This window comes from Leptodactylus fuscus, chromosome 8 (assembly GCF_031893055.1).
Source record: "Leptodactylus fuscus isolate aLepFus1 chromosome 8, aLepFus1.hap2, whole genome shotgun sequence".
NCBI lineage: Eukaryota > Metazoa > Chordata > Amphibia > Anura > Leptodactylidae > Leptodactylus > Leptodactylus fuscus.
In genome coordinates this window covers 19,734,681-19,748,200 of record NC_134272.1, presented here as the reverse complement: position 1 = coordinate 19,748,200, position 13,520 = coordinate 19,734,681, and the positions used below count along the sequence as shown (strand labels likewise).

General features: G+C 44.2%; 1 protein-coding gene across 1 annotated transcript; it reads right to left on the bottom strand.

Annotated features, from left to right (window-relative positions):
* Positions 1–761: 761 nt before the first annotated feature.
* PRRT2 (proline rich transmembrane protein 2) lies at positions 762–12,762 on the bottom strand. Its single transcript, XM_075285888.1, has 4 exons — positions 12,594–12,762; positions 8,432–8,958; positions 6,292–6,424; positions 762–1,758 (listed from the first exon to the last, which is right to left on the bottom strand). The coding sequence occupies exons 2-4, from the start codon at positions 8,855–8,857 to the stop codon at positions 1,751–1,753; spliced, it is 567 nt and encodes a 188-aa protein (XP_075141989.1). The 5' UTR covers positions 8,858–8,958; positions 12,594–12,762; the 3' UTR covers positions 762–1,750.
* Positions 12,763–13,520: the final 758 nt, after the last annotated feature.

The following is a 13,520-nucleotide window of genomic DNA, read 5'->3' as shown; positions in this document are numbered from 1 at the left end:
AGTATTTGGTGTCCACTGATATAATATACATTGATATGGAGCATAATGTGATTATTTTTTTTCCTAAGTCAAGCTTTATTTGTGTCAAAAGTATTAAAATTGTCCTGGCAGTGGAATAGTTAAGCATAAAACACCCTGTATAACCCACGGTCTCCGATATCTGTTTTGTCTCCACATTTCTGGTGCAGGAGGTTCAGGGTCTGGTTATTTGGCTTCAAAAGCCACCAAACGGCCACCGTCCACGTAGAAGAGCGCCACAAACAGCACAAGGAGGTCAGGATTTCATGCATAAATATTTTATTTCATGCTCAGTTCATACAAAAATGTGCAGAATATACAAACATCGCTGGTTCACGGAACATGCTCCTTGTATACTAGTCAATTTTCCTGCAAGAACATGATATAATAAAAATACATTCTCAATACCCCCGATGCCCACCCCACAACAGGTATATAAAGAAAAGAGGCAGAAGAGAGAGACACATGTACGATGGGCATCTGCACCCATCTGTGGCCACTGGTAGCACCCATGGCCAGCTGAAGCCAATACCAGAGGCCGGTGAGGGGATGGAAAGAATAGAAAAATGGTAGGGCGTGGTATAACGTGGCCTAATCTGGGTGTCTTCAGACAAGATGGCTACTATGTGCAGCGCAGCCTCTACCCCTGCAGCACCTGACTGGTTAAATATACCTGTGCCATGGAAAATGCATCTAAATGATAGAAATTCTTAAATGGCCACCTACGCAGCATATTCACCTACCCACCCAACCTGCAAAAACAGACACAAAGTGTGACTTTTCATCTGTGTAACTACAAATCCCAGCCATGTCGGAGGAAAGCAAGAACAGTACAAGTGTCTCTCTCTCCTCTAGGAAAATCATTTCACCTCGTGTTTCCATCACCGCCCCTCTCCCCCATAGAAGAAAGTGGGGTGACGAGCCCTCCCCTGCGTGCATGTAATACAAGCAGCATGCAGGACCATAGGTGAGTAGTACAGGTAACAGTCATCAGATATTAGACGTATAGATAGTCAGATCGAAGGAGACAGGGAGTCGACTGCAGCCGGAGTGAGATGTTCTGCAGAGGATTCCTTCCCTGATGTGGAAGAATGAAGGGTTAAATCGACCCAGCCAGCTCCTCTGTGTGACCAGTGTACAAAGGGAAAGGGGTTAGTGGTGGCGTGAGGCCCTGCACTGAAGACAAGTGCACATGGAAGATGAAGGGGTGATGCTCTGCAGAGCAGTGAGTGAGCTGCTGCAGAGCTTTACGTAAACAATTAGTGACATCTCATGATGGGCAGGCCTCTGTGACGATGAGGGGGGTGATACTCTGATGAAGGGTTAATAGATTGGTGCCCTGCAGCACCAGTAGGTGAGGGTATTAATAATACATGCACCTGCAATACACACAGTGACCACAGGAGGTCACCACTGCACCATTAGCGATAGAAAAGCGTGTACATGAGTAGCATTGTAATCCTGGGTGTCTGCAGTGTTGTAATGTGTCGGATGTGCTTTCATTTCCTGCCGTTATTACTAGTGCAGGAGCCTGGACGTAGATGTATGTGATGAGGGGATACAGGAGGACGCCACTCACACTCCCACACACACTCACATTCGCCGCCACTCACTCTCGGGCTCTCTTATTTCACTGGCTGGTGTCTCAGTGGGAATGTGACGGATTTATCTATGAAAGTTTGGGGTCCCCTCACCCCATGGTGTCCACAGAGGGGAACGGAGTGCCGCCATTTCACAAAACTGTAAGAGAAAAGAGAGATATGGATAAATCAGAAACATGAGAAATCGTAGTCTGGACGCCCCCCCCCCAAATATCCAGGAGAGAGATAGGAGGTGTCTTATTTATTATTTATGCTTACTTGTATAGCGCCATCATATTCCACAGCACTTTACAGACATTGACAGTCACTGTCCCATATACGGCTCACTATCTACATTCCCTATCAGTATGTCTTTGGAGTGTGGAAGGAAACCGGAGGCAACCCACGCAAACACGGGGAGAACATACAAACTCCTTGCAGATGTTGTTCTTGGCAGGTTTTGAACCCAGGACTCCAACGCTGCAAGGCTGCAGTGCTAACCACTGAGCCACTGTGCTGCTCACCCTGCACCTTCCACTGAGACACTATTACACGGGATAGGATTAGATACACAGCTCAGCAGACAGTATCACACATGACAGGATTAGATACACAGCTCAGCAGACAGTATCACACATGATAGGATTAGATACACAGCTCAGCAGACAGTATCCACATGATAGGATTAGATACACAGCTCAGCAGACAGTATCACACATGACAGGATTAGATACACAGCTCAGCAAACAGTATCACACATGATAGGATTAGATACACAGCTCAGCAGACAGTATCCACATGATAGGATTAGATACACAGCTCAGCAGACAGTATCACACATGATAGGATTAGATACACAGCTCAGCAGACAGTATCCACATGATAGGATTAGATACACAGCTCAGCACACACTATCACACATGATAGGATTAGATACACAGCTCAGCAGACAGTATCCACATGATAGGATTAGATACACAGCTCAGCAGACAGTATCCACATGATAGGATTAGATACACAGCTCAGCACACACTATCACACATGATAGGATTAGTTACAAGAGCTCAGCAGTTTCACATAGGATACGATTAGATACAGTAGCTCAGTAGGCAGTATCACAAATCATAGGATTAGATACAACAACTCAGCAGAGAATATCACTCATAATAGGATTATATACAGAGGCTAAGCGCCATAGAATGGTGAACGGAGAAGGGGACAGGCAGTAATCTGTAGGCACCCGAAATACACCAAAGTAATTAAAAGTCCTCTGCCTCTTAATAATTTTGGCGTATGTCACACCTGTGCTGCAGATTGTTGATTAGTGGACTACACACTATCTATCTATCTATCTATCTATCTATCTATCTATCTATCGATCTATCATCTATCTATCTATCTATCTATCTATCTTCTATCTATCATCTATCTATCTATCTATCTTCTATCTATCATCTATCTATCTATCTATCTTCTATCTATCTATCTATCTATCTATCTATCTATCTATATTCTATCTATCTATCTATCTATCTATCTCCAATCTATCTCCTATCTGTCTATCTATCTAGCTATCTATCCATCTATCTATCTATCTATCTATCTATCTATCTATCTCCTATCTATCTATCTATCTATCTATCTATCTATCTATCTCCTATCTATCTATCTATCTATCTATCTATCTATCTATCTATCTATCTCCTATCTATCTATCTATCTATCTATCTATCTATCTATCTATCTATTATCTATCTATCATCTATCTATCTATCTATCTATCTATCTATCTATTATCTATCTATCTATCTATCTATCTATCTATCTATCTATCTATCTCCTATCTATCTATCTATCTATCTCCTATCTATCTATCTCCTATCTATCTATCTCCTATCTATCTATCTATCTATCTATCTATCTATCTATCTATCTATCTATCTATCTATCTATCGGCTCCAGGCATTCTGTTAATACTCCAGATGTATCTCAATGGTCGCCCCTTTACATGGTCTAGTTTATCCTTTAATACTTTGGGCTAGAATAGTAATGTGTAATTTGGTGCATTTAGGCGACACCTTTTCCCCTGCAAAACCGCAGCCTTTTCTATGAATCCCTGTACCCCTAAAAATAGATGTGACAAACTGTGCCAGCTTTTTGCACACTTTACACCTAGCTAGAGTTACAAGCCCCATGTGATTATGATGCGACATCACATGCCCAGGTTTACCAGCTGAACTCCATGCAATATCTTTCGCATCGCTCACACATTCTCCAGTCTCTTGCCGTTTCTTTTGTCTTTTCTTTTTGCTCTACAGCGCCCTCTCTGCGTGCTCACAGTATTGCTCTCAAACCACAGAAGATGCAATTCTCCTTTAAACTCCTCTGGGCTACAGTTCACAGCTGTCTAGACGGAGCCTGGAGTGTCTTAGAGCACAGCCCGCTCCTTCATCTGCTATACGGACAGCTTCTTAGTGATGCCAGTGAAGGAGCAGAAATCTATAATACAGTCTGGCACGTTGCCCAGAGCCGCGCTACATACAGAGCCCGCACCATATCTTACATATAACATGGGCGCCATCTGTCAGTCCCCACTTACATAATAGCAGGCTACGTTCATTCAAAATCCAGCTGACAACAGGAGCCACAACCCAACAGGAAACCCGTGAGGAAAGTAAAGTATCCTCATATTAAATATTAAAAAGCAATGAAGCATTTAATATCTCACTTCCTAGCAAGACAAAACCGCATAGATTAAGTGCAAAGATCTGAAGGAGTTAATAGAAATGGTCAGAATCCTCTTTATGGAATTTTACCGTACTGATGTCACGCTTACCGTCACAAACATGACTCCATACCATCTCAAATCTAAAAAAAATGTACAATACTCTCCTGTGTAGGGCAATGTGTTTCCAGGGTCACAGACTACAATCAAAAAGCCTGTGTAGTCTGATTCTACACTCATATATTGGTCTGTCCCAAATTCGGCCACGGATTTGGGGTGCTGTCTTGCTGTCCATCTTGGCTTCATTCTCAGGTTTATATCACTGAGCTATTAGCTCCCTACGTCACTATTTACCCCCTGTACAGCAAGTCGCCATCAGGTGCCGTCACTACTTCACGCCTCCTGCTCCAAGTTGCTGAGAGCAGACCACCAAGTGACCTCTTGGTGAACAGGGAATCTCTGCTAAATCTCTTTGTCTCCCAAGACGGACTGATGCCTTACTATACTATGATGTGGGTTGCTGCTGAGCAAAACAGGAACAGAGACACAGGCACACACAAAGGCTGCTGGAGCAAAATATGTAATTTCTAACCAAGGGCGTATTTCTATGAAGCAACATGAGGCAACGGCCTCAGGCGGCATCTCATGGAATAAACTGGATGGGGGCAACATTGCAACATTGTGTTATTGCAATAGGTTACAACCAATAATTTTTATTCGCTTGTCCAGGCCACCCCCTGCTGCCACTTCTAGGTGGCGCTACACTTCGGCCACGATGCTGAAGAACGCTGGGACAATACGTACAACGTCCTGGCGTTCTTCAATGGTGGCTACAGCACGCCCTGTGACAGGTGAGTAAAAACATATAGTCTCCTACTCTGTGTGCGGGTGCGGGAGAAAAGGGGTCCTAAACTGGGTGGGTAGGGTGGAAAAAATGGGTGGCCATGTATTGCGTATGAGCTTCAAATATACTGGGGGGGTCCATAAAAAGCAGGGTGATATATTCTCGGAGGCAAAAAAAGGGGTTGCGATACTATGTAAATACAAGAATTATACCAATAGAAAAATCCTTTGTACAGGACTTTTCTCTCCAACGATTTTTGGTGAAGTCGAAGACTCCAATGTGGATGTGAATGACTGACCCCGGACTACACAAAATAAAGATTACGTAAATGTAAAAGAACTTTACATAAAACAGTATTCCCTCACTGGATGTCTTGTAGAAGAGACTGTTCGTTTAGGCTGCCAACATAGGACACAGGACATACCGCCATAGTGATGAAATATAAGACCCCTGTGATACATGTAGCTGTGTCTGATGAGACAGGACCAGAGAAGTAGAAGAGACCTCAAAAGAAGGAACGGATAGAGAGAGATTGATAGAAAGTAAAATTACAAGAGAGACAGCGTGTCCTGTGCGTGTCTCTGTCTGTCACGCTTCGCTGACTCCTGCCATTGGCAGCCAAGCCGAGCCCTGCTCTACTGGAGCCCTGACATGTCATGACTAAGAGGGAGCTCAGTATTGTGTCTGATTAATGGGGAGAAGTCGCTGTCTCTAACGCCCATCTGTCTTACTATAACTATGTCTGTGTGTTTATCTTATATCTGTCCATATATCTATTTATCCATCCACCTATCCAATAGACAACGGCAGCATGTGATTTATTCCATGTAATAGTGATGTTCCAACTCTCTGTCTATATACATCCATGTCCTAGCTGTTTCTCTTTCATACACATATCTATCATACACATACATACACATATCTATCATACACATACATACACATACATATCTATCATACACATATCTATCATACACATACATACACATACATATCTATCATACACATACATATCTATCATACACATACATATCTATCATACACATATGGAATATATTCTCCCTACTATATTGCACATTATTTGGGACCTTTCAACATTGTGTTGTAAGATTTGCAAAACTTACTTCCAAAGTTGATGACACAGGACACAGTGATGATCAGGAGTCCACCCACCAACGCCACAATACTTAACAGCTTGGCCACGCGTCCCAGTCTGAGGGCCCCGTCCACGTCACCTTGTTGGAGGCTGTTACGGGACTAGTATAAAGGAAAACAGTAGGGTTAATGATCGTGGATGGAAATCATAACATTGAGAAAAGTAAGTATTAAAATGAGTGTAGATCAGCTGTCCTCCTCCATATTATGCCTCATCCATCCATGCATCTCACCATTCTCAATCCAGCATGCTGAATTATTTTCTGCCTTTAGGGGGAGTCATTACACCCCCATATTATTTGGCCAGTCACTAATGCCAAAACTAGAGGGTTTGTCCAACATCATCTAATATATAAGGGCCCCTTCACACGGAGTAAACGCGCGTGTATTTTGGCAAAGTAAACGTGTAAAAATAAGACTCCCATTGACTTCAATGACATTTTACACGTGTATTTTGACGTGTTTTTTTTACACGTGTAAAAAAATGTCATTGAAGTTAATGGGAGTCTTATTTTATTTGTATTTTTTACACATGTATTTTGACAAAATACACATGCATTTACTCCGTGTGAAGGGGCCCTAAGGTTACTTTACATGATCTTACATCATTCATCATCTTCCATCACTTTCCCTCACTGTCCATTCTCTCACATCATTGTCTTCCTTCACTGTCCATCATTTAGTTCACTGTCCATTCCCTTCCCGTCATCTTCACCACTTTATTCACTGCCCATCTTCTGACGTCATTGTCTTCCATCACCAGCAGCTCTGTCCGTCCTGTCACTTCCTTCACTGTCGTCTGCCATCACTAGAATCAATGTCCATCCTTTTATGTCATCATCTTCATTTTCCATCACATCCTTCACTGTCTGTCCTCTCACCTCTATCATCTTCTACCACTAGCCTCACTGGTCATCATCTTCCAACACTTCCATCACTGTTCATCCTCTCAAGTCTTCGTCTCCATCATGTCCATCCCCTCTCTCCAACCTCAATGATCCTACTGACATCACATCAGGTCTACCTACACGCCTCACCCTTGGTGCAGCTGCCTTACTCAATGTAACACGACGACTTCCATCTCTTCATCACCTTGTTCTCCGTTCCTCCCTCCACTTAACACAATATTCTCCTGTTTACAAACCATCAATGTCACATCATCATCTCCAACCATTTCTCTACACCCATCATTTTTCTCTCATCATCATCATTTAGTAAGCCATCCTCCTGGATCTGTTCTTCTGTGATATTATCTGCTCCAGCCATGTTGCTTTATTTCTGCCTCACTGAATATTCCCTTTTGTCTGATCCACATCTTCACATTATTTCCACATTCAATTCCCTCTGTACCTACCTAACCTGGTATTACATAGAGATGAGAGGTCCACCTACCGCTCTGCATGCCATTTATCTATCATCCATCTGAAATTGTCTCTTAATATTCATTGCTTTCATTTTATTTCAATCCATCTTACTTAATGCGCCCATCTTAAAAATATCCATTGATCTTCTGCACTTCATGAAGATTCCTCCCTCTCGATATGCCGCGTTTCTACCTCCATCTTATGCTGGAATGAATCTGATATTTCCTTTCGCCTTCTGACAATGATTCAGTGTCTAGTTTGCCTCAATCCCTATATACCCTTTCTCTTCCGTCTCTGCCGGCCACGTAAATAATGTGCAAAGCCTCACAAGATGTCAGTGCTTCTAATTCATCTCATGGAGATCACCCGATCTCACCGAGGTAACCACATCCACTATCTCGGTATCACGGTATCCTACAACATCAGGGCACCATACAACAGGACGGTGCGGCTGTAAATAATGTGATTGCAATGGAAAGTCTTGTCTAAGAGTTGGTCCCATTTACAGACCTGTTGACCACGACCAGAAGATGCACCGAAATGACACGCACCATTTTTCCACCATCTGCACACTCATCCTCTATATTATATACAAGCAGATATACATCACCATACATTTGGCACATTCGTAAAGGTAAAGACTGTGGGCATGGGTTGTTATATAATGCAACAATGGGCCAAATACAATGTAAAGGACCAACATGATATCCACAAATGATTATAAGTCAATGGCCACATAGCTTACCATGATGGAGTAGACAAAGCCAACGATGTTGACTGGCCACATAGGACAAAAACAGGACAGAATGGCAATGAGCAGATAGTCCTTTGGCTTTTCTGCCTCAATGCCACTGGCGGTGGCAGTAGACCCTTGTCGACAAAGACTTGGCCGGGGAGAATTTGAAGCAGCTTGAGCCAGCCGTCCTTCAGAGCCAGTCAGGCTAGGGGCTCGGGGTCCTCCATTGGCTGCCGGCTGAGCCTTTAGGTCATTAAGCGATGAAGATTTTGACTGGATGGTCACTGACGGTTCGACTTCTGCAGCAGCGGCCTCCTGAGCGGGCTCGGGCTCCTCCACCACCACCACCGTAGTAGAGCATACCGGCTCTGAGGGCTCTGCTGGCGTAGTCTCAGCCTCGGGTGGAGGCCCCGTGTCTGCAGGAGGTGTTGCCATGGGTATAGGAGCCAGTGGAGAAGGTTGAGAAGAAGGTGGTGGAAGATTGTGGGTGATGGACCCAGAAGAGAGACGTCAAGAAGGAAAGCAAGAGCTGGTTTCTGAAATGATTGAAGAAAGACAAGACTCATACACTGGGCAGCGAGCACTCATGTGTTAGTAATGGGGACACTGGTAAGAAAGCAGATAATGAATTCCATCTGTTACTAGATTTTAATTATAGCTGCCAGGAAAACGAACATGCAGTGTGAACTGGGACCATGCTCCTGTAGATCAGCCCTCCAAAACTAAGTGTCACCTTTACTTATAATGAGAGGTCCGGCGACCTCCTGTAAATCATCTCTACCAATTAATACTGTGGATAAACCCATAATCCCATAATATTATATGACTCCACCAGATAGCTCCACAGCGCCCCCTCTTCACTTACTGGTTACTATTACAACGCCTGGGAATTACTTCAAAACAGACAAATAACCTGTAACCTAAAGCTGTAATCTCTCAATAGTATTATAACCTCTCCATATTGTAACCTCTCCTATTACATCAATGTTTCCCTTGTTATTCCATACAACTTTTACCTCTTATTATTAACTCCTTTATAGCATAGAATCTCCCTATATAAGTATTCTCTATAAGGGCTAGTTCACATGGAGTAAAATGGTCCAGATTTTGCCACGGGAAGACACGTCAGAATCCGGACCAAAATGTGCCTGCCACGGCTACCCGCAACAGTCATGGCTTCCGACAGTCGCGGCTTTCCGCTTCGGATTAGGCCCAAATGAATGGGCGTAGTCGGGAGGGAGGTTCGCGAGGCGGATGTAGCTGCGGCTGAATCAGACGCGGAATCAGCCTGAAGAAAGGGCAGCTCGCTTCTTGTTTCCGCGAGCAGGAACAAACCGCTCGCGGAAAAAGGAAATGACCGGCTCCCATTGATTCCGCGTCAAAATCCTGACCATTTTGCCCCGTGTGAACTAGCCCTTAACTGTTCTCCTCCTACTTTTCAGAATGCCATATTGTGCCATATAAATCCTCCTATTACTTCATATAAACTCCTAATCCAGACACCTCCTTGTATTACAGTATATAACCTCTCCATTTACATCCACCTAATATTCCATCTATTTTCCCCCAATACTCCTCCTATCGCTCCTTATAACTCTTCCTCTTATTCTACATCCATTCTTCTCTGCAGCACAGCCCCTTATTGTTCCCTCCACATTACTTCTTTCTATTCTTATTTCCCAGAACTCTTCCTACATCTCTCCATATACATACTACTAGTATTCGCTGTAATTCTTCCCCCTCTTTACAACTCCTCCTCCACCTCTACATAATGTTCCTCCTTTTATTCACTGTAACTCCTCCTCCTCTTTATAACCCCTCCTCCACCTCTACATATAACACCTCCTATTATTCCCTGTAACTCCTCCTTCTCTTTAAATACCTCCTATATCTCACTTTAAAACCCCTCCTCCACATAATTCCTATTATTCCCTGTAACTCCTCCTCCTCTTTATAACCCCTCCTCCACCTCTACATAGAACTCCTCCTATTATTCCCTGTAACTCCTCCTCTTTATTACTTTTCTTCTTCATCTGAACCTTATATCTCTTCCTCTTAACAAGCTTCTCCTTCATCTTTCCATGTAATTCCTCCCACAACTCTTTGTAACTCCTCCTATTACTTTTAGTAACTCCTCCCACAACTCTTTGTAACTCCTCCTATTACTTTTAGTAACTCCTCCCACAACTCTTTATAACTGCTCCTATTACTTCTAGTTACTCCTCCCACAACTCTTTATAACTCCTCCTATTACTTCTAGTAACTCCTCCCACAACTCTTTATAACTCCTCCTATTACTTCTAGTAACTCCTCCCACAACTCTTTATAACTCCTCCTATTACTTCTAGTAACTCCTCCCACAACTCTTTATAACTCCTCCTATTACTTCTAGTAACTCCTCCCACAATTCTTTATAACTCCTCCTAGTACTTCTTTTAACTCCTCCTACAACTCTTTGTAACTCCTCCTACCACTCCATGTGACTCCTCCTTCTAGCCGCCAAGTACATACATCAGGGACCCTCCTTAACTTTATTCAATTGCTTTCAATGGCTTTATCATACTGCACTTTATCAGATTCAAGTAGAGCCAGCTATATACAGTGCATATACTACTGTATATCTGTATGTACATGAGCCATCAGAAGAAACACGGCTCAGCAGTTGTTATACACATCACATACATACTGTACTGTACCCATCTGACACCCCCTGTACACACAGCACATGTATATTGTACTGTACCCATCTTACACTCCCTATACATATAGCACATATACAATACAATCTACCTCACAACCCATTTACACACAGCACTTGGATAAATTACTATACCCACCTGACACCCCTATACACACAGCACATATATACATTATAGTACCCACCTAATACTCCCTATATGCACAGCACATATATATAGCACTCTACCCACAGACCATCGCCCACTACATTCTGCACATATATACACATACATAGATTATTGTACACACCAACCTGGTACTGTACCAATCTGAAACCCTGTATACAAACTCCTTATACATCAGTACACCTTGTTACTGTATCCACCTGATGCCCTGTATACACACCACAGACATACAAAGTACACACTACCCTGGTATTGTACCTACCTGACACCCAGTATACACAATGCACACAGATACAGCCCAGACCACCCAGGTCCTGTACCCACCTGACACTATACACACATACACAGTACATACCACCCTGGCACTGTACCCACCTTACATGCTGTTTACACACTACACATATATACCGCACACACCACCCTGGTACTGTACTCATCCTGTACACACCTGACACTACACACATACACAGTACATAACACCCTGGTATTGTACCCATATATACATACACAGCACACACCACCCTGGTACTGTACTCCGCTGACATCCTGTACACATACACAGCACACACTACCCTGGTACTATACAGACTTGACACTCCCTGTACATATATTATACACCACCCTAATATTGCACCCGCACAGCTGACACTGTATACTGTATATACACATTCTACAGCAGACAGCCGCTGTGCACCAGCACTTGGTGAGCCCGCACTGTCTCCTCTCTGCAGCTTCTGGACCTATTAGATGTGAATGTAGATGAGATGCAGGAAAGTGAGGGGGGGGGGGGGGGACGATGAGGATGAAGATGCAGAGCAGAGTCAGCTCTTCACCTGGACAAGATGAATGAGATGTTAACTGTGTGTGTGCTGGCCGCCCCGTGTCACACACTCATGTGTCATGTGCCAGGAGCGCACTGACTCGTTACTTTGGCATGTGTGGTGCCTGTGTACATGTGTGCTCATCCATGCCTACGCAGCATGTGCTTGCAATCTTGTATAGTAAGCATATCAGTCCATAGCAATCCCTCCTCCTCCTCCCAGACACCACTAATATAATGAGACATCATTCTATTGCACCCTGCCGTCCCTGCACCCAAAAAAACGCATAGCTGTGAGATAGCAAGCGATATCCACCAACCTTTCACACCTGCCCCTCACCAGCAGATCCAAGACCCCTGCCCGCTTCTATCTGCCCATACAGACAGCTGACCATATGCACTCAAGCTACATGCACCTAGCGTAAAAATTCCCAGCGATGGTGCTGCACACTGCCCCTCCCGACACACCTATTTGTGAGCATCTCACCTCCTCTCTTTCCTTCTGTCCTCTCTCCAGCAGTCTCCTGGGCTTAGTTAGGGAAATGAGGGGGACACAGGACACTAAACCTCACAGGTCAACCCTAGAGGGGTCCTTTACCCACCCACCCCCCGACACAAAGCAAGCAGCGTGTGTCTGGTTGTGAGGATACTGTGTCTGTGTCTCTCTCTCCCCCTCCCACTTTCGCTCCTTTCCCCCTCTTTCTGCCTCCCTCCCACTTTCACTCCATCTCGCTGTCTTGTAGCAGCTGTAAAGATGCTCCAGCGCTCACTCAGCACCTCCCTAGTGCTAACCCTAACAAGCATCCTCTCTAGTCATGGTGCCTAAAGGCCAGACCTAACATGTAGCCCCCTGCCCCTCTGTACTGCGGGACAAGACATGGTCTCACATGGCGCCAGCCCCACACCCTAATGATGCACTTTAACACGCTGCATTGTCGTGGTGCTGGCCATATACTGGGCAGTTACTCCTTATGGTGCCTTCCAAACATAGGTTTTTAGATTATGTCATTCAGATGACGCCCTTAGTGAGAATCTGGGACACCGAGCTCCACCAGACACCAAAAACCAATTTATCCCAGTCACATGCATATGAATGCAAAATTAGGAAAACGATATGGCCGCGATATTACCACCACAGCTCTCAGTACCCTGAGGCGGAACTGGCATTCCCATTACCGGTGATTACCCAAAACACAAACCATTCCGATGTTTGCTGCCCATGGTGGTGAGATCTATTCGAGAGATGAGCGAGTACTATTCGAAACTCCAGTTTGGAATAGCACGCACCCATAGGGATGAATGGACGTAGCCGGCACGCAGGGGGTTAAACGGCCGGCTACCTGCAAAGTCTGTGTGCCGGCCACTTCCGTTCATTCCTATGGGTGCGTGCTGTTTGAAACGGCCATTTCAAATA

What these genes read in the sequence shown, in the direction of transcription:
- PRRT2 (XM_075285888.1), bottom strand. Translation starts at nt 8,857, where the DNA reads ATGGCAACACCTCCTGCAGACACGGGGCCTCCACCCGAGGCTGAGACT. An exon ending in GCTTTGTCTACTCCATCATG is followed by an intron (nt 6,425 to 8,431) that starts GTAAGCTATGTG and finishes CCTTTATACTAG; the next exon opens with TCCCGTAACAGCCTCCAACA.